Below are 22101 nucleotides of genomic sequence, written 5' to 3'. Positions count from 1 at the left end.
TGGATTAGAGTGGATTTACTGGTATTCTACTATAGAATTATTGTAACTCTAGCAATGGAAGAAATTATATCATTGATGTGGAGACAGTGGCCATGAGAGTTGCTGAAGGCAGGGAGAGGGAAAAAGGGGTGCCATATGGGGGCATTTTTGGGATTTGGAGTTGTCCTGAATGATATTGCAGGGACAGATACAAGACATTATATATCCTGCCATAACTTACTGAATGGACTGGGAGAGAGTGTAAACTACAATGTAAACTATAATCCATTCTGTGTAGTATTCTGCCAGGCTCTTGACACTGATGAGTATACTTAAGAAGCTTTTCTTGTGAAATTGAAACTGAACCTAGTATTATATATTACCTAAGAGTTACCTCCTGAAAGCTTCCTTGTTGCTCAATTGTGCCCTCTCTCTAAGCCAAACTCCGCATATTAGTGCCGTACCTTACCTGCAGCATGGGGCATAACTCCTGGGTATGAGCCTCCCTGGCACCAAGGGAATATTACCAAGTGCCAATTAGCAATGCATCTGGGAAAAGATCTTGACCAAAAGGGGGAAATGGTAAATACAAATGAGTTTTTATGGCTAAGATATTTCAAAGTGAATCAGGAGGTCATTCCAGAAATTATGCGTATACATGTCTCAGTAGAATCTCCTTGACTACCACAATAAACAGTACCTCAAATAATGGGCCTCCTGAGGGTTCTAGAAACATCCAGATACTATAAGCAGGGAAGACAGCTCAGGAATTCTGCACCTGTCAGTGGGCCTTACTTTGGAATTTATGCTCCCCAGTGTAACAGTGTTAGACTGATTTTATAGTTTCCCTACACTTGGTTCTTCTGCCCCTTTTATTTGAACCTGTAATTAGCATTATACTTGTTAATTATATGCCCCAGAGTCTTAAATCTTTGATTCATTCATTTGCCTGAATCTCAGCAGAGTTGCAATACCTACTCTCCAGTTTATTGGATTCACCCAGGACAACTAACAAGGAGATGATGATAGACAATGCCCATTCCAAGGAACAGAGAATTCTCTGTCTGCAATTGCAAGCAAGATTGTTCCATCCAGAGGCACATAGGATCTAAGCCCTCTCTCAGTTATAAGCAGAGTGGGTATCACCATCCTAAAATCCTCAAGATTAGGGAATGAATGATGGACTAAAGTAGACTTATTCTACTATAGACTTATTATTATTATAGCAATGGAAGAACTTTTATCACTAATACAAAGGCAGTGGCCACCAAGGTTCTGAGGGGAGGATGAGGGAAGAATAGGTGTAATATGGGGGCATTTTCAGGACATTGGAATTGTCTTGCATGACATTGCAATGACAGATATGGGCCATTATTTATTTTGTCATAATATACAAAATTATGTGTGGCAGAGTGTAAACTATAATGTAAATTATAGTCTATTGTTAGTAGCAATGCTTCAATATGTGTACATCAATTGTAACAAATGTTCCATTATTTTAATGCTAATGGAAGATGTTGTTAATGTTGGAAAGTGTGTGAGGTGGAGGGAGTGGGACATATAGGAATCCCTTATATTTTTTATATACCATGTTTGTAAACTAAAACATCTTTAAAATTTTTTTAATTATAAAAAGGAAATGGTGAACTATAGTTTTAGCTGGCACAGAACAAGATAATTAGTTTGCAGTTCCGATTTCCTTCCACATTGAAGAGCATCTTAAAAATGACTTTCTAAAAGAAAGCAGCATACTACTTATTTGTCAGTCAGAGCATAAACAATCAAAAAGTAGGACAAGACAATGGGAGCAGTGATCAGGACAGTTGCCTCCTCATTAGGTGTCACTGATGGGACTGATACACAAAAAGCAGGTTTACTTATTAGAATGCCTAGTTGAAATTTAAACCACAGTTCAATGATTAAAAGTTCTAAATTTTAAATGAATCCTTCATTGAGATTATTTGTGTTCTCTAGGTAAACAAAAAACTGTTAAATGAATCCTATTTAAATGTTTGAACAATATTTATACCTCTTTTTTTTTGGATTAGGCTTAAAAGATGCTGATGAAAAGAAGGCACAGTATCTACAAAACTGATTGGGTTGAAATAGATGGTCTGCTTTTAAAAAGTCTTTAAAGGTTTAATTAAGAAGTCTAAGTAAAGACAAGAATACTACCAAATGATTCCAATGGCATATTAGCAAGAAGCTTAACCTCTTCTCCATAGAACCAAAAGGAAACTCAGTCAAAGAAAATTATAAACTTGTGCTTTTCTTGACTATATTTTAAACACAAGGATTGGCTTACTAAGGAAACTACATTTGTTTTCAATCGGGAAAAGCTGTTAAATAGACAAACCAATAAAACTCTTACTTATTTTAATAATGTGTGTATATAGAGGACCACCTTTGCCTACGTATGTATTAATATTATGTATATATGTTTATAGAGAGGTAAAATGAAAAATATATAAATCTAATATATCTACTTCAGATTTGCAAACTTTTAGTTTTAAAATTTTTATTGTGGTAACATAAACACTATGTAACATTACCCATTTTAACCTCTTTCAAGTATTCGATTTTTTAAAAATTGCTATATCTAAAACAACGATTAATGCAGATGGTTAGTACTTGCTGGTAACCTTTTAATATGATAAGATGGGCTGATACTTCCTTTTATGTTTCTGTTTTTAACTCTTTTTCTATTGCCTTTGACTACGACTGGGAGTAGTTGCTAATTTTGGTTTTTTCAAGGGTACAATAACTATGGGATAGCTCAACAACAGCCTCTGCAGGTTTAAATTTAAAAACATAAATGTAAAAGGTTAATTATTTTTCAGAGTAACTGATGTTACCTTTGGGGAGGAATTGTAAGTCATTTAGTATCCTTCTTGGAGTTAATTATATTAATTATTTGGATTAACAATGCCAAATGGAAGAATGTTAATTAATTGAATAAGGATTTTTTACATTTTCTTCTGTCTCAGTTGATCTATCTTTAGTGAATAAGGATGAAAATGCCATCTATTTCATGGGAAATTCTCTTGGACTTCAACCAAAAATGGTTAAAACATACCTGGAAGAAGAGCTAGAAAAGTGGGCCAAAATGTAAGTATTATACTAAATGTAAGTATTATACTAAAAGCTTTTATTCAACCTCTCATGCAAGAATATTAAAAATCATGCTAGGTCGTGAAATATTTTGAAATGTGCATAACAGAATCTTAGTATTTTAGAGCAGAGATTAATTTTAGGAATAATGTCATTCAATATTCTCATTTTATTGATGAAGAAGCTAAGGGTCAGAAATGATAATTTGAGGTCACATGGCAAGCTAGTATTATGGTCAAGTATAAAACTAATAAAATCTTTAAAAATTTAAATCCCCACCCTGTGTTGACAAATCTAAACCATATGTGATCATTTTATTTTATTTCTTTAATGACTAATAAAGGAGTTAACATTTAGGATTTAATTTATTTTTCTTAATTGGAACTTGGTTAAGCTGTTTGTCAACACTTATTTTTATAAATATGAAAACAAAAATTGCTGAAGATGACAAAGATTGTGTGCAGCAGAATGTATTTCTGTCTCCAAATTGAAAATTATTTGTTGAGAAAGATGTTTCATTTGGTCTTCACTAAGTAGATTGACTTGAACCATCCAGAAGTCTTAATTAAATCAGACCCATTTTTTTGTTGCCTCTCTTCTGTTCTGCTCTTCTGCTTGTGAAACAATTCCTTCTCTGTCTGCTAAACACTTACAACACGAAGCCCATCTTTCTCAGGTAAATTGATTACCTCTCCCTGAATGTCCATTGAATTAGTAGTCACTGTTCTAAGGTGGTTGGCTTAAAGTTGTTTATTTCTATTAGTTTTATGTTCTTTGCTATATTATAAACCCCTTAACGCAAATGCCCTAAGCTTATATAATTTTATATCCTTCCCTAATAGTTCTTGATAAAGTTGAAACTATAAATAATTTTTAAGGATTTTCTGATTATTTGAATCTAGAAGGTAGATTTAAGGGAAAGGCCAATCCTGGAAAGAGTAAATAATTTTTCAGCAGCATGAAACCAAATCAGATTAGAATTCTGTAGGAAAGACATTTATCTTCTTCATCTTTTTTCATTCTTCATGCTTCCGGTGTTTCATACGAGAAACAGTACCTCTTGTTTAAAATTTTGCTTTCACTAACCATACTAATCATCATTAGTGCAACTTAGATAATACTGCAAAGTTCTTCATTTTAGTGGTTAAGAATTCAAAACCACCATTAAGGTAAACAACTCAAAGCAAGAATATTACAGGTTTATATCATTTATTAAACCTGTTATAACCTTATCTGCATAACTTTTATGCATGATGTGCAAAATAAATATCCTTACATTTGAAAGAATTTGTCCTAGCAGGTTTTAGTATTTAAAAAATGAGGGTCATAGGTAATTTAAAAAATGGTTAATATTCATTGTTGGCCTTAACGTAAGAGAGAACAGAGAATAAGATTGAATGAATTTGAACTTTAGACTGTGTCCTTGCCTCTTGGGTATTCCTCCAGCAAGGCAGTTCATTTTTTTTCATCTAGGGCTTTAAAAAGATGTTGTCCTTCTATGTTATTCATATCCTAAAGTTATCCTACTTTATTAAGGGACTGGTTGATTATTTTCAAGACTTTAAAGTTATCTTCCAGGAAAGTGCCTCTCTGTCTTAACACTAAGCCATCAATTGTTGTTGCCTTTCACTATGAGATATTGCTCTGTAACAAGGGAAATTTTCATAATCTCAACCTCTCTTACCTATTCTTCATCAGACCGAAATTGATTCAGAAAGGAGATGCATATTAATACTTCAGAAAATGTAAACAATAAAAAATAAAGACTTCTGAGAAAAATAGGCAACCAGTGTCCATCCATTCCACTCTTGCCTTGTTTTGTTTAGTCTTTGTACTTTTCAGCTGTGGTGACTTAGTCAACTCAATTACCAACACCATGCTCATGGCTGCCCATAGATGTCAGTGCTGTGGGAGGTGTCAAACACATTCCAGTTTTCTCCTATCTTCGTCCCTTCTTGATTTCTAAAATATTGGCTCATTATTATTTTGCTCCAAAATGTTTAGCTTCATATCCCACCTCTGGCCTTTTCCAGGTTTCTATCTCTGACTATAGTTTGGTTCCTAGACTTTATCTCTTCTATATGAATTTATTCCTCCCTCTAGATCCAGGGCACCCATTTTTGTCATGCATTTTACCTGATAATCTCCTCTCCACTTCCTTCAATCCACGTCTGCCCTACTTCTCAGCTGATATCTTAGTCAGGCCTGTGCCTCCCTCTCTGTCTTAGTCAGGGTTCTCTAAGGAAACATAACTGACAGGAGATATTTGTAAATATTACGAGATTTTTATAAAAATTCCCTCACACAACTGTGGGATTGTACAACTCCCAATTCTTTAGGGCAGGCTGCAAGCCAGGAACTCTGATGAAGCTCTTCAATGAATTATCTAGGAGAAGCTAGCAGTCTGAAGTAGAGATGGATGGTCTCTCTCCTGACTGCTGAAATACCACTTTTTAAGCCTTCAAATGATTAGATGAGATGTCTCTCATTGTTGAAGGCAAATTCCTCAGCTGACTGTAAAGGTATTCAGCCAGTGATAAAATTGACATACTAATGATTTAAGTACATGAAATCTCCTCCCTGTAACAATCAGGCAGATGCTGCTTATCCAAACAACTGGACACCATCACCTGACCAAGTTGACACATAAACCTAACTGTCACACTGACTTTTTGATCAATAGAAGATTTTGGGAATGACTTGGAGAAAGAGAGTTGCACCTTCACTAAACACTCTAATACATGTTGAAATTAGTGGTTTAGTTTGAAAAAGAATAAAAATAATAATAATAATGTTAACAGTAACATAAAAATTAGGTTGTCTCGACAAAGAGAAAGTGAGATTTTGCTCAAGGATATGGATATCAAGTCTCTGAGTGGTCATCCATGGTCTGTAAAGCAGAAGGTGCCATTTGGCTCATGGTTACTATCTTCCTTGATTTCTTGATCTATTGCAGACATACTGCCCATCATGTTTATCTAAAGAATTAATCATTTCTAATCATAATGCCGACTGATCTTGTAATTCACATGGCTACCGTCTTTGATTACTTATACTAAATGAAATTCAAGAATAGAGATACACTTAGGAGTGTTCTGACACCCAAATGATTCCCTCTAAAACTTTCAATTACTCAAGGCAAAAACAGGAAAACACAGTTTCCTTAGGAGAGTCTGCCTCTATGTTGTTTTAAAATGCTTATTACTGTTTTTCTGCAATTGCATTTTCAACTGCCTGCAATTTCCAACATAGGTTAATAACACTTTGCTTTGAAAAATGTATTTGTTTTGTGAAATAAAAGGCAATATTTAGATACTTTCAATATTATGAAATAGAAAACTTTTTGAGTGATTTGACTCCTTTGATATGTAATAATTAGTTGTCAAGAAAATGGTGCAGAAATAAGAAGCAACAATCCTTAGACCTTCTGGGTATGCCAGAATGGGCAATAAGCATGAAGAATTTGGGGGAACATTTTATGTTAAATATTTACTAAAGATACAGATTATTTAAAGGAGAGCAATATGGTGAAATAATCACAGTAGGGAAAATCCAACTAGAAGAAAAGCATATGCCAGTCCTAAAGAGCAGAATGTAAGTGGAGAAAAGGACAATATGTTTAGGATTGAACCACAATGTTTTAGATCATCTACATCACCAGATCTGCCTGGGAATTGGTGTTCTTTCTTTTTCACAAGAGCAAAAAGCTTCTTCTCTTTAGGGATTCATCTAAGAGCTGTGATATTTTAGGTAGGAGTATTTAAAGAGGAAAATAGCACCCTGAATTACGTATTAGGAACAGACTGCGTAGTTCACAATGTCACTGTGCGAGCAGGAAGGGCATTGAGGAAGCACTGGAGAGGTGTAATCTGGCGGAACATTGCAGTCTCATTCAATGTGGGCATTTCTTACTTTTAAAAAATATATACAAATAAGAAAGTACATGGTAGGACATATTACAATGATTTTTCTGACATGTTGGCTAATTTCCAATTAGGTCACTGAAAATATTTGTGATATTAAGGGAGGTTGTGCAGTCCTTGCTTATTTACTTATTTTGGGAAGGAGACTTTAAAACAGGGCCGCTTTTCATTCTGTAGGGTGGTTGAAGCATGGGCCTAACTCAAGGAAGAGGCATGTTTCCATTAACTCCCCAGTTAGATTTTATATCCTGAAATTTAATTTTGTGAGCAAATACCACTCATTAGCCAACATAGTCACAGCAATGATTTATGCCATTGTGATGAGTTAACTGTCTCCCGTGCTCTTTTCCTTTCCAGCATTTGTAAAAGATTGTGGCTATGCTACTACTATTTTAAGCAGTTCTGAATGAGAGTAATATAACTGTTTTCTTAATTCAAATGCATATGTTTCTTACTACACTTTAACCTACATCGACTCTACTTAATGACAGGCTGCTTTACTTTGGGTTTATTTGGGTAACACTTTCTAAATACATTTCACTACCCCAGGCTAGTAGGCTGACAAAAATGAGGAAGCTGACTTTGTGTGTGGTCTTTTAAAAGGAGGGAGATGCCAAAAGCATTGTAGGAAGAAACATAGCCTTATAGATTATTACCGGTATCTACCAGAATGAGGAGTAGGTGGCATAATATTCCGAGATATAAATTCTCTGAGGCAGAACATAGAATTTTACTACGTAAATGTAATAAGATGTATTATGCTATCTGCAAAGGCCATGGAACTCTATGTGATTAAAATAAAAAAGGCTCCAAGTATCCTGCCTTTAACTACCATTTAATGATAATGATTTTTGTCTTTAGCATTTATATTGGAAGTCGAGAAATAGGCAAGCTCCAGGCTATCTGGTAATAATATATGAATAATAATAACTAACAATTGCCCTTCTCTTCCTCCTTAGTTCCTAACAGTCTATGTTTATCCTCAAGTTAGGTCCTCTTCTTCCTTCCTATCAGCTTATATGGTAACTGAAATATTAGTTTTTAAATTGTGTTATATACCATGTGATGATGAATGGAGTTTTATAAATTTACATTAGGAAAGAAAGCTCAGACAGAGGGGAAAGAATTCCATTTCTTGAACCTTTGCTATACATTAATCTCTTTTACATGTGTCATCTGGTTTATTTCTCTCACCGGCCCTTTTGAGGCAGGTTAGTACGGTGAAAGGGGAAGATAGCTGAAGCCTGCAGGACCATGTCTGACAAGCAACACAGCAGACAAACCACAGGGCTGAGTCCTGGTTCAGAAATCTCCTGAGGGATCTCACAAGGTCCTGGCCATGAGAATCTTATTTGGAATGAGCATCCTGTTCAGGATCAAGGGAAAGCCCCAGATATCCTCAAAAGCCTCACCATTGGCCCCCCAATCAGAAAAGCAAACAGCTGGAGTCCCGCCCTCAACATTATAAAGGGGGAGGAGGACCGATTTTAAAAAGCCCTGACCTAGAGCTCCACACACGTGTCATACTCTGCAGCCTGCCTGTGGTCCATGCCTCCGGCTGTGTACTTTTCTTGTTTTCTTGTTTCTTAATCAACTCTTTACTCCCTTGCCTACAAGATGGCATGCTTTAAATTCTTTTATGCAGCATGAGCCAAGAACCTAGAAGACTAGATACCAGAACCATCCGGTAACACTTTAAGCTTCATATTGTTGCCACACATTTACTTTTACAAATGTGGAAATGAGACCCAATAAACCTGGCTCATAAGAGGAGGCATGAGCCAATTGTTAAATATTCAAGATGTTTATAGGTAGCTTGAACTCGGTCAAGATAGGAGTATTTATAGCACAAAACACAGAAGAAGTTTTCCTTACTTCTCTCTGAGAACCTGTTTACCAGCTTACCACAGTCAGTTTTTTGAATTTCAGAGCATGGCTTTTCCATTAAATTTCTCAGTCTTGCACTATACTAAAAGCATATGTGTAACTGAGGGTTTTGGGTTTTTTTGGTTTTTTTTTTTTGTTTTTTTTTTTGGTTTTTATGAAGTAACTGAGGGTTAAGAATCAAAAAAATGTACAATTACAAAATCATTGTATAGGTGTCTTTATATTATGAAATAGCAAAAGTTTAGCATCTGAAATTGCTGAAACTGGCCGGCTGTAGCCTAGACCCACTACTGTGATGGTTATGCTAAAGAAGTCTCATCCATGTTAGTGATTACTCTGGACTTAGCCTCACCCCTGTGTATGCGTATTATAGAGATGGAATTCTAGACTGACCTTATCCTTGTTTATGGTTATACCAATACTAGGCTCACCCTTGTGTGTGCTTACCATTGTGACGGTAACCACTCCACCTTCCTCTGTTTAATATCCATGTGAAAAACCTGCTCTGTACTCTCCTATCCTAGAACCTCATGACTCACCTGGGTTTACTCCCCACCCTCCAACTTGTTCAGCCCCTTAATGTTTGTTGTTAGAGGTTCCCTCTCAGTAGGTTTGCAATAATTAATAAGCTGAGACTCAGTTCCCCCTGACATGCATTGAGGAAAGACAGCCCCCCCTCCTTTAAGCCTACATATCTGAATGCACAGCACTTCCCCAAAGGTCAAACAAAAAGAAAACCACGTGGAAACAGGAGTAAAATGACAGAAAGACCTTCACTCCCTGCAAATCAAAGCAACCATCTGCAACTCCAGCATTCCAAGAAAACAGAACTCCGTAACCCACTACCCTCTAGCCATACAGGGAAGAATGTTCACCTCTAGGACTTCCTATTGGCCCCTACACCTCAAGGACCCTAACCCCCTCCTACTATCATTTCCCCGCCTAGGAATGTACTGTTTAAATTCAAATTTCCCCTTTCCAGAAGTGGGCTGAAGTCTCTCTTAAGACCCCCACCATGCCAGTGGGGAAGCTGAAGTCTATTCTTCAGACCCCCGCCTTTGGGAGAGTTTCCCAATAAACTTTTCTGGTCTCTGTGTCCCAAGTTTGCAAAGTCTTTGAATTCCTAAAGAGTTAAGAGTAATCAAAATCAGAGCTATCTAAGATACAAGTATCCAATAGCATGCAAATTAACTTCACATTTATTCTTCCCTTTAATTTTGTCTTATACATTTTTCAGTTATATTTACCTTCCTCCCTTGGTGACAACTTCTTTAGGCTTGAAGTCCTGTTTTACATATTTCATGTTATTCCATAATGCCTACAGTGAGACTGGCTAGAATAATAAAATTGAGATGGAGTATGGGAGATGGAATTGCTAGAGAACTGGTGAAGGAGTAGTGTTGAATTTGATTACTGTCAATTTCCAATATCTACCTCAAAATGCATCACGAGTATAGTTGTCTTTTATATACTTTTATTTAATTTATGGATTATAGGTATAATTTAAAATTCAATTTATAACCATTTCAGTCTCTAAATGAAGTTGGCTAGTAAGATAAGGAATCATTGACTGGATCTGGAACTTGGCAGAGTCCACATGGCCATCAATAACCCCAAGATGGCAGCTGGAAGACCCCCACACACAAGATTCTGCCATTCATAACAAAGACTTCCTCTGGAAGCCAGGAGAAGCTCCAGATATCCCCCAGATATCATTGGACCCTCTCAGGGGATTGATGGATGGGTAATCAATCAAAATAGCAAACAGCTGGAACCCCTCCCCAGCCATTAGCAAAAGGGTGGAATAATTAATTGTTTAAAAAGTAAGCGCAAAGCCTGAATCTCTCTCGTGCCTTTGGACCCCAATTCTGGCTGCCTTCTCCCTGGCTTGGATCACTATGTACATAAACCTGGGGATTTATAATCTATAATGGGAAGTTGTAGTCTGTAAATCAGCCTGCTTTATCACTTTTCAGACCCTTCCTCTCTCCTTTGGGCCCATGATCTGTGATTTTCTCCCATTTCTATTCTCTGCCTACCTTAATAAATTACTGGCCTAACTCACCCAATGTGCTCTTGAAATTCATTTCTGCAGCATAGCCAAGAACTTAGACAAAATTCAGTTACATAACCTCATAACCTCAAAAAATAATAGGTATGATGGACTGTGACTAGCAGTACAAATATGAGAGTATTCTCTCATGAACTATAACAAATGTACAATACTAATACATAGTGTACTAATAGGCAAAGCATGGAAAAAATTATACCATATGTGTGCTATGGACCATAGTTAGAGATAATAGTATGATCATGCTCTTTCATAATCTGCAACAAACGTTTCACAACAATGTAAGATATTGGTGGAGGGATGATGTATGAGAATCTCCACATTATGCATGATTGTTTCATAAACTCACAACTTCTCTAGTAAAAATAACTTAATTTAAAAATAATAATAGGTATTTTTTAGTATTGACATTGTTATATGCTACCTATATACAAGTGTAGTATTCAAATGGTCTTGAGGTTTTCAGGTTAAAAGATAAAAGAATAATATGTTGGACTCTAAAAAAATTAAAGATATAAAGGAATTTGAAATAAAAAACAAAGAATTCCCTAGTGTGACATTTTGGCTTTAAATTAACATATTTTTATTTAATTAATAAATCATTATAGAGGCCCCCTTGGAAATGTGCCAGTTACTACTGCTGATACTTGAAAATTGACAAAAAACAAATCAGCAAACAAAACAACTAAGGAATGCTTATGTCCCTTTTCAATTTCAGGGGAGGCTATGGTCATGAAATTGGGAAACGTCCTTGGATTACAGGAGATGAGAGTATTGTAGGTCTTATGACTGACATTGTAGGTAAGTACAAAATACCATGAAACTTTTTCCAAAAGATATATAAAGATAGGATTGTTTCTTTAATATAGGTTATAAAATCAAAATTTTATTAAAGAACATTTTCTATTTTAACCTATGATAGTAAAGGGTAGTCCTGTAACTTGGACTTGTTCGTTCAATGGATTTGGTAGTGGACATAACCAAATTATTTGGTACAAAAGTAAATATACGTGATTTAGTCTGCCAGGTTGGTATGACAAATACCACACAATGGGTTGCCTTCAGCATTAAGAATGCAATGGCTCATAGTTTTAGAGGCCAGAAGTCCTAACTCAAGGTATCAGGAAGGCCCAGCTTTCTTCAAGGGTATGTGGTGTTTGGTTACGTTAGTACTCCTTCACTGGATGATGTCCGTGGTTTCCTGTTGTGTGATTTTCTCTCCCTGACTGTGTCCAAATTTCTTTTGCTTATAGAGGACTTCAGCTGATTCACTTGGGCCACATTTAAATAGGATCTTAGAGAATTCTATTCATAAATGAACGTACACTTTGATTGATAGTATATCTTCCAAGGATAGTATATCTTCCAAATATAGGTTCACACTGTCAGGAACACAGATTAAGAACATGCATTTTGTTGGGGTATATAATTCAGGCTACTACAATATGTTATTCTTTTTGTATATTTTAAGCTTTATATTCCCAACCCAATGAAAACCAAATGCATTTTATTCATTTCTAATTAATCAAATTTCCAAAACACAATTGAAAAGAATTTTCAAAGATTTCACTGTACAATAAAATAAACACTAACTTTCACAGGTTAAATGTGTAAATCACCTGGCATGTTTTAAGCTCATTTCAACTAAATCCTTAATGAACTATTTAAAATTCGGCAGAGTATTATTGATAACAATAGAGCTATTATTGTTTTTTGGTTTATAACTTTTCTTCTATTAAAAAAGTGAGTTATTTGTATAACTGGGTAGAGGCATTCAAAAAAGTTTTAAATGGCGGATATATTAACACAAAGATACATAATTATTTTTTGTGTTTAATATTCAGCATTGCCTAAAATCTTATGTGAAATTTAGGAAGTGAACAAAATAATAATGATATTTCAGCAACTAGAATGGCATTATTTGCAAATATTTGGAGGACACAGGGAAACCCCCACTTTCAAAATCCTTTTTCATACCTCAATCCCTTATAGGCAAACACAAAAATATCGTTTATGCTTTACCCTTATTATATCTTAGTCAGTAATCTGAATTCAACCTATAAAATCAATGTGGGCAGCAAAAATGGAATTAGATTGGGAATGTAGGACTTACACCCAGAAAGAATTAAGTCAATGGGAATACTTGATTTGTTTATTCAAAAAATAACTACCAAACCTCTGCTGTATGTCAGGACTTGTGGTAAGACACTGAAGATAAATGGTGACAAGAATATTCATCATCTTCATTCTCATGAGAATCCCAGTCAAATACGATATGAAGAAATGTAAAAGTTATTGTGACAAGTGCTACAAAAGAGAGGTTGTGTTTTAATTAATGATGGAGAACTGAACACATGTATTGAACTATTCTTTCTGAAATCTCATTAAATAAGTCTAATGGAATTAGAAAAAGCAATAATATAAACCAAAAAGTCAGATAGGGTGGCAAAGAGAGGTTTAGAAAGTGCATTTGAGGAGTTGGAGTTGGATAACAGGTGGACAAGTTATAACCCCCATTGTGGGGAGGAAAACAAAAAGGAAAGAAAGAAAACCAAATCCTAATCTCACAATATTTAAAAAGTAAAAGCCATCTACTTTACACATCAGAAACTCCAAAGGTTCAGAATTACTCTCAATAAGAATTTTTAGAAGTTGGAGAGTTAAACCAAAAGATGCGTTGAAAGTCTGTTTAAAATGCAGTTAGAATAGCAGATCCTCTTGCCCATTCTATACTACCGGGTAAATCTTCCCATACCCTCATTCCATGAGGAGACTGAAGGTTTCTTTTCTGGAGAAGATGGACTAGAAGATACCAGGGGAGAACATGTCTCCCAGAGAAAAAATGAAAGGGTTAAGTGAATGCTGATTCATTTAACTTTAAGAATCCCAGCCTTTTTCTTCCACTTAGCTCCCAGAAAACTGGCATCCATTCAGGAAACTGGAAAAGTTTTCCCTGAGATAACTGAGAACTAAGAAAGTAAACCTAAGGATTCTTGCATAGGGTGTGGGGTGGGGGGGTGGGGGGTAGGAGGGCTTCCCACCACAATGGCCCAGTAGAATCACCCTACAACAAAACTTCCCTCAAATCAAGGAGAATCTATTCATATTTAATACAGCCTGACTTATAAGACTTCTGAGGAAATTCTGTTTCTTGCTTTGAACCAGTTTTACTTAAAAAAAATTTTTTTTAATTCAGCCGAAGGGTTGCAAGGAAAACAAGAAGTATTTCCTACTTGTTATTATTGAATAATCACTACATTATACAAATTTCTATTTCTGTGGTAATAAACTCAGAATACTGACTTCTAGTTTACGATAACAGATTGACCAAATACTGAAAACATTACTTTCTACTACAAACACAGAGAAATGGTAGAAAAAAAAAACAACTAAATTAATAAACTTATAGAGCAAACCTAAAACAAACAAGCAAAAAAGCTTTAAATGGAAATCTCAGTAGAGCAGAAATATAGCCATTGCTGAAGAAATGGAAAGTCAAGTGCCTGGAAACCTAGTAGCTTCTGGGCAGCACCCGAAGCCAGGCTCAAATGATAGGGTCTGAACCTTTCCCCAGAAGCTCTAGGGTGAATCTGGGAAGGCCTGTATGCCTGAGGCCTTCAGTCCAGCTATCACACACCAGCAGCAGAATTTTTGCCAGCCAGGTCAGATAAAGTTCAAAACTAGGCATCTCCTGCTACAGCAGTCATGTACTAAGGAAAACAGGTTGCTCCAATTTCAGGCTGTCAGAATTATGTAGGGCAGGGCTTCTTAATCTTTTTTGTTCCACAGACCCCTCTGCAAGTCAGGTGAAAGCCACAGACCCCTTACTAAGTCCACATTACACTGTGTATTATTTAATAAATATATCGCACCCACACCAACACATCCCCAAAAGAATAATGTGTTTTGTTTTTTTTTTAATTCACACTCATGGACCCCTTATTTTTAATAAGAACCCCTGATGTAAAGTGTCTTCACATGAGGAATTTATTATCTCACCGTTTTGGAAGATACAAGTCCAAAATCAATACGTTGTCAAGGCCTTGCTTTCTCCAAAGTCTGTTGTGTTCTGATGATGGCAACCATCCATCACATGACCATCTCTCTCTAGTTTCTTCTTACTTCTGCCTTTTTCCAACTGGAATGCATCAGAACATCCTTTGCTTCTAAGAAATCCTGTCAGATAGATTAAGGCCCATTCTTTTCCAATTGGGTCTCATCAAAATGAGGTCCTCAAAGTGTCTATTCACAAAGCATTTCACACCTTAACTAGTAACAACTTAAAAGGTCCTATTTGCAAATGGGCTCACTTCCACACCTTGACTCACCTTAACATATTCAAAGATACTATTTACAAATGGGTTCACAGAACAAGACCAGGTATTAGGACTTGAACTTGGCTTTTGTGGGGGTCATGACTCAATATCCAACGAGGAATATATTCCCATGGAAGAATTTACTACCTGACCAATCCTGGATTACACTTAAAGGTGTGTTAAATACTAACAATTGTTTAATAATGCCTTCATCAATGTTCATTTTAGATGCCAATTTTATACATTCAAAAGTCCAATAAACAACAAAATACTGGAAACAAATTCCTTGATTAATTTGACCTGACCATATATATTTTCTTTAGCTGGGGATGTTCTTTTTATGTTTAGATTTACTTTCAGATCATAAACTGCATTCTAATCCTATTATTCTGTGATTAATATTTATCCTGTAAGGGGGAGTTAGAATGTTTATGTATAGAGCAGAAAAGTTGCAAGGCAATATTAGTTAGATTTATTTATGAAGCCAATAAACACTGTCAAAAGATTTCTTCTGACCATTTGAAGTCTTATAGCTCATTGCAACTTTATTAAATATTCAAGTAGTTTGTTGCTCAGTAAATAGGCATGCATGGCATAAAAAACACTGAAATTTTAAACTAGTTACCTCTCATTATCATTATGAGGAAAATGGGGGGGAAAGGCTATAAATATTCAGACTTGTTTGGAAAAGTGAAAAAATTGAACCTTAAAATTATTTTTAAAGAAGGAAATGTTTCACCTCTACATTTAGGACATTTGGTCTGTCTGTGAACTATGACACGAAGTTGGAACACAGAAGAGGCAAACTGAGGCAGGCTAGTTACAGAATAAAGAGACAGATCTGGAACCTGGCAGAAAAACCACTGCCATTGAAGAAGTGACTATCAGTACCCCCAAGATGGCTGCTGGAAGACCTTGCAAGGACTCCTGTTTAGAACGACTTTTCCTCCAGAATTAAGGAGAAGAGCCCGGATAGTCGATAGTCTCCAGGGGCCTTATCGTTGGGTCTTCCTGGGGGATATTTGGGTGGGGTAATCAATCAAAACAGCAAACAGCTGGGACTCCTCCCTGTCATTAGCAAAGGGGTGAAATAATTAATCATTCAAAAAGCAAGCACAAAGGCCAAACCACCCTGCTCTCACCTTTCCCCCTCTGTTCTGGCCTTCTTCCCCGCCACCCTCTGCCTAGATCAATGCGCAAGTAAACCTGTGCATTTGTAATCTGTAATGGGGAATTGTAGTCTATAAATCGGCCCTCCTTATCAGTTTTCAGCCCCTTCCTCTCCACCTGGAACCCTTAATCTGTTATTTTCTCCCATTTCTCTTCTCTCATTCCTTAATAAATTACCAGCCTAACTACCCTGGCTTACTCTTGAAATACATATCTTGTAGTTTAGCCAAGAACTTAGAGAAAAACCAGCAACAAAACTTCCTTAGTTTTCTGTGTTTTGTCAATGAACATTATATTAATTAAATCAGAAATGTTTGTTCCTAAGATATACTATGGAATATGAAACAACTTGTAGCAGTTTGATATAATTGATGAATTCCATAAAGAAATATGGGATTATGCTTGTAATCTGATCTGTATCTAGGCATGAATGAGTTATGATTAGGGCTTTGATTGGACCACATCATTAGGGTTTTGAGTCCCCACCCCTTGGCAGGTGGGAACTCACAGATAAAAGGCATGGCAAAGGACAGAGTTAGAGCTGTTGATGCAAGGGTTTCTGATGTTGGAGTTTGATGCTGAAGACTTAAGCTGGATCCCTGGGAAGTAAGCTCACAGAGGAAAGAGAAGCCAGCCCCAGGAAGACAGGAACCTTGAACCCAGAGAAAAGCAAGCCCCAGGAAGGTAGGAACCCAGGAGGCCTACACCCTCACAGACGTCGGCATCCATCTTGCTCCAAATAGACTTTGGTGAGGGAAGTAGCTTATGTTTATGACCTGGTATCTGTAAGCTCCTACCTCAAATAAATACCCTTTATAACACCCAGCAGATTTCTGGTATTTTGCATCAACACCTCTCTGGCTGACTAATACACAACTAATTCTTGGAATGGGCAGAACCAGCTTTGGAGACAAGAAACCCAAAAAACAAAATACAAATATCTGCCAGTCTTGAGCTCTATATGACAAATGCACTGTCATATTTCATTTAAAATATTGTCAGAAACTGAACGATGTTTCTTAGTTTAATGGTTTTTAATTTTGTTAAATATATGTTTTGTTGTCTATGATTCATGCTTTATTAAGGGAGATATTTCTACCTTTTTTTGTTCATCGACAGAATATGAACTGACAGTGTCTGCAAAAGTGAATTATGAGTAATATTTTTTAAAAATTCATATAGATTTTTAAAATTCCAGTTACAATTACCCCCCAAATTTCCTTACTTCTAAACTGTACAATTTAGCCATTAAAATGCCCTTACATCCAGATGAAAAATGAGTTCATTCTGGTTTGCTTTACTGGGAACAGATTATTTTTAAAGGTATTTTTTGAGTGTATATATTTTATTTTATTTTTTCATTTTTCTTGTTTCAAACCCTGTGTAAGTTTCTTTTTTGTTTGGGTTGATAGAAAGTTCCAGAAAAAATTTTATGGAGTTTGAAGTATAAAAAAATTATAATAGATTCTAATTTGTTTCTCATCTGCATATACTGCACACTACTGCTATTTTTATCACTCTAACTCACACTGTATTACAAGAAACCTTATATGCTTTTTGGCAGTAAGTGTGATATAAATCATTAAAAATTAAAATAATTGTGTGATGTCTACAGCAAAGAGCACCAAAAGTCAAATTTATTTCTGCTACTAGTTAGGCTATCTAAATGTTTCATGAGCAAACAAACGAGTTTTGTAGTTTGGACTATGATTGAATCTTCTTGGATCTTAAAACCATAGCCTTTATTTCACCATAAAATTTCTCAAAAGGAAGTCACAGAAGGATAATATAATAAAAACTATTATGTATACAAATTGATGGTCAGAGTGGATAGAGAAAAGAGACAATGAACAGCCATATTCATTCATAGACAGAAAAGAATTTCAATTTCAGATGAGTAGAAAACTATTAATAAAACATTTTATGTAGAGCCAATAATCCTACAAAACATGGAATAACTTTCCCTTATAATTAATGTCATATCATCAAGATGCTAGAAATAGAATTGCTGAAGAGTATTATGAGTATTATTAGTAGGCTTACTTCTTCCTGGATACATAAAAATTAAAGAGGGCTAGATGCATGTATTTGAGCATATAAAAATGTTGTAATGTGAGCATAAATATGTTTTATGAAACTTGTTGTTGACCCTCACAGAAGCAGCAATCCCTGGAAGCTCTCTCCAAACAATTGCCAACCCTTAGCCATGCACTAGCTACCTCTAAAGGCCACAGAAATATGCTAGCTGAAAAAGAGGGTAAAGTTCTCAGGCTTAGCCGAAATACAAACCCGACAACCAAAACCACAATAAGCTTTGCATTGGACTAATCAAACACAAACACACAGAGCTGCTGTAGCAGTGATGAAGCCTATCATTAACCCTCCTGGCAAGTGCTGAGCAGCTTGGAGTCCTGTCATCCTCACTTAGAAAAAGATTTGATATATGAGGATTAAGAAGATGTAGGGAAGCGGACTTTGGCCCAGTGGTTAGGGCGTCCGTCTACCACATGGGAGGTCCGCGGTTCAAGCCCCGGGCCTCCTTGACCCGTGTGGAGCTGGCCCATGCGCAGTGCTGATGCGCACAAGGAGTGCCGCGCCCCGCAGGGATGTCCCCCGCGTAGGGGAGCCCCACGTGCAAGGAGTGCACCCATAAGGGGAGCCGCCCAGCTCAAAGAAGGGAGCAGCCTGCCGAGGAATGGCACCGCCCACACTTCCTGTGCTGCTGATGACAACAGAAGCGGACAAAGACACAAGACGCAGCAAAAAAACACAGAAAACAGACAACTGGGGGAGGGGAGGGGAATTAAATAAATAAAAATAAATCTTTTTAAAAAAAAAAAAAAAGAAGATGTAGAGGGAAGTTGGTAATGAGCCTGGGGCTCCTGTATTTGACTTAAAGGATGGGGGCCATGTGAATAACACTTCCCAATGTAATCCTGAACAAAGATTTTCTTCTTTTCCAATAAGAGGGTAAGATTTTGTCTTCTACTTCCTGTCTGTGAGACTTTGGGCAAGCTCTTTGAACCTCAGTTTCCTCATTGAGGAAAACAAAAACATCAGAAATGGATGGCTCATTGAATTGCTGTGAAGATTACTTGAGATATTACCAGGCACAGACTTTGTCGCATGGTAAGGGAATGTAATAAGGGCTCACAAAATGTTAGTTTGCCAGACATTGAGACAAGAGGGCAGTGCTTGCATTTAAATAAGCTTCAAATTCTAGCAAAGCAAAATATGATATCCAATAATTCAGACAACAAGGTAAATAAATAATGAACAATTAAGAGTCACTCTTTGAATGAGAACCCTGGTTTATGCTCATCTCAGATGAGCTGATCTGAATCCCAACATTTATTTCAGTGAGTTGTAGATGATCTCCTAAAGTAAAGAATCTTTCAAACTCTGATATGCTTTCTGGAAGATTTTCAAGAAATTTCCCTCAAAATACTTGTAGTTCTGGATGTTTTCACATTAATTCAAAGAAAGCTCTTAAGAAAAAGAAAAGGAATAAAGAAATACAATTTGAAAGAATTTCAATTTGCTTTTGGAAAAAAAGCTATTATGGAAATATTGGAACATGTTACAAAAACAGTGTTGGTTTCAGAAACAGAATTTGAACCAAAGGAGATGGGTCAATTATGAAAAATTTCTTTTGAAATTCACTAAAAATCAGTCTGATCTGCAGCTCTTTGATGTGTTAAGAATGCTTGATGCTTTAAGGTATTTTGAGGCTATATATGGAATAAACATTTCTGTAAATGGTCTGAGACTTTAACATTAGCACCATCCCAGACATGTGCACATGAGTACATGTTAAATACAGTGAGTCTGTCCCTGGACAAAATTCAACAGCAAGTGACTGTGCATTTTGTAAAGTGCTTTGTTAAATTTAATTTAAAGCTGTCTAAAGTGAGATAATTTGTGGGGGAACGGCAGACAAATTATTCAAGTCAGTGAGGGATTATTTACTAAGAATTGATCCAATGTGAATATGCCATTGAAACTGAGGTGAGGAAAGCACATTGTCAAATATGTGACCAGATTAATTCAACCCAGCAAATCTGGGCTTGGAGTAGAGTTAGAATGAGAGTTGGTCAGTCTGTATATGTAATATATGTAGGCTCATCACTCCCCCATGCAAGAAGAATTTTAGATTATCTAAAATGAACAATTTGTATTGTTTGTAGGAATTACATTTCCCAGGAATCTATTGTTATTTTTACCAAAATGTAATGTTTTAACAAAATGGGTATAATGAGTTTGCATTTAAAAAGTTCTTCCCTATCCCTGTCTCCCATGTTTTTGTTTTCCTTTTGTGATAACTCAAGTTTTCTTCTTTTCTTCTTTTATAGTGTTCTCCGCACTCTACTCTTTCATTTCCTTCTCTTCCTATTATTAATTCTCTCTCTTTATTACTTGTCCTTTTTTCACCCTTCCATTTTCTCTGCCCCCAATTATTATTATTATTATTATTATTTGGAAATAACGTTTTTCATTTCCAGAAAAGTTGTATGTAAATAGCAAACATTGAGTCAAGGGTAATATCCTGTTAGATATCTCAGATAAAGTCTTGTTCTTGAAATAACAATAAAACCACAGCACCGTCATGTGGAGAAACACATAATAAGGCTGGTGGAATGTTTTCTTTACCATATTTCAGAAACACTTTCATACTGTATGAAGCTTATTACATTTATAACTCTCTAGAATGTCTAGAAGAAATTTTATTTAGTACTAGAAATATAGAATAAGATTTGTCTTAGTGCTCTTGGACTTCAGAAACTGTCCACATTGCAATGACCAGGGATATTTGTTCATACGTACCACTTGCTTAACAACTCATTAGCTTGCCACGCTCTAGCAAATAACACAGACAGGTTGACTTAAACAATAAGAATGTATTGTCTCACAATTTTGGAGGCTGGGAGCCCCAAATCAAGGTGTCAGTAGCGTGACACTTTCTCCACAGTCTGTGGTGCTAGGGTGGGTTTTCTAGCAACCCATCACTCAGTCTTTGTCCCCGTACATGGCCATCTGTCTCCTCCATCCTCTATTCACACTCACTCTGTGTCCAAATTTCCTCTGCTTCAAAGGGCTCCAGTCATATTAGATTAAGAGCCAACCTGATTCAGTTTGGCCCTATCTTCAGAGGATCTTTAAAGGTCCTAATTACAAATGAGTTCACACCCACAGGACTGGGCATTAGGGCTTAAGCATGTCTTTGTGGGGGACGTGATTCAATTCATAACACCAACCAGACCTATAAATTGGAGAAGGCAAACACAACAAGTTTTCTTTGACTAGATGAAGATAGAGGCCTTTCCTTAAATGCTGTGTTGAGATATAAATGCCTACATTACACATTTATTTCCAGAGGCCTTCCCGCAAATGACCTTAACACCAGAATCTTTTCATTTCATTAATCCACTTACTGTCTATTCTTCTTAAAAGGTTTTATCAGAAAAATCTCTTCGGATACACAATGTAGAACTTGTATTATAGCTTTTCCTTAGAGACATTAAGGCACACAGTGCATTTTTCCTCGGTGATGGTAGGGAGTCATCATTCCTATTACGCAGGTCTAATTGCCTTTAAGAGTCATCATAAGAACTCAAAAGAGGGAAGACATTATTATCACTGTCAT

General features: G+C 36.2%; 1 protein-coding gene across 4 annotated transcripts in view; it reads left to right on the top strand.

The window, feature by feature from the left end:
* The window catches only part of KYNU (kynureninase), a 123196-nt gene that overhangs the window by 31579 nt on the left and 69516 nt on the right, over positions 1-22101 (top strand). For all 4 annotated transcript variants that reach the window (XM_058301025.2, XM_058301024.2, XM_058301023.2 and 1 more), the window contains exons 3-4: positions 2967-3087; positions 11690-11772. In XM_058301025.2, the coding sequence (XP_058157008.1) occupies positions 2967-3087; positions 11690-11772 (204 nt within the window). The remainder of the gene's footprint in view (positions 1-2966; positions 3088-11689; positions 11773-22101) is intronic.

This window comes from Dasypus novemcinctus, chromosome 7, assembly GCF_030445035.2.
Source record: "Dasypus novemcinctus isolate mDasNov1 chromosome 7, mDasNov1.1.hap2, whole genome shotgun sequence".
NCBI lineage: Eukaryota > Metazoa > Chordata > Mammalia > Cingulata > Dasypodidae > Dasypus > Dasypus novemcinctus.
This window is presented reverse-complemented; position numbering and strand designations above follow the sequence as displayed.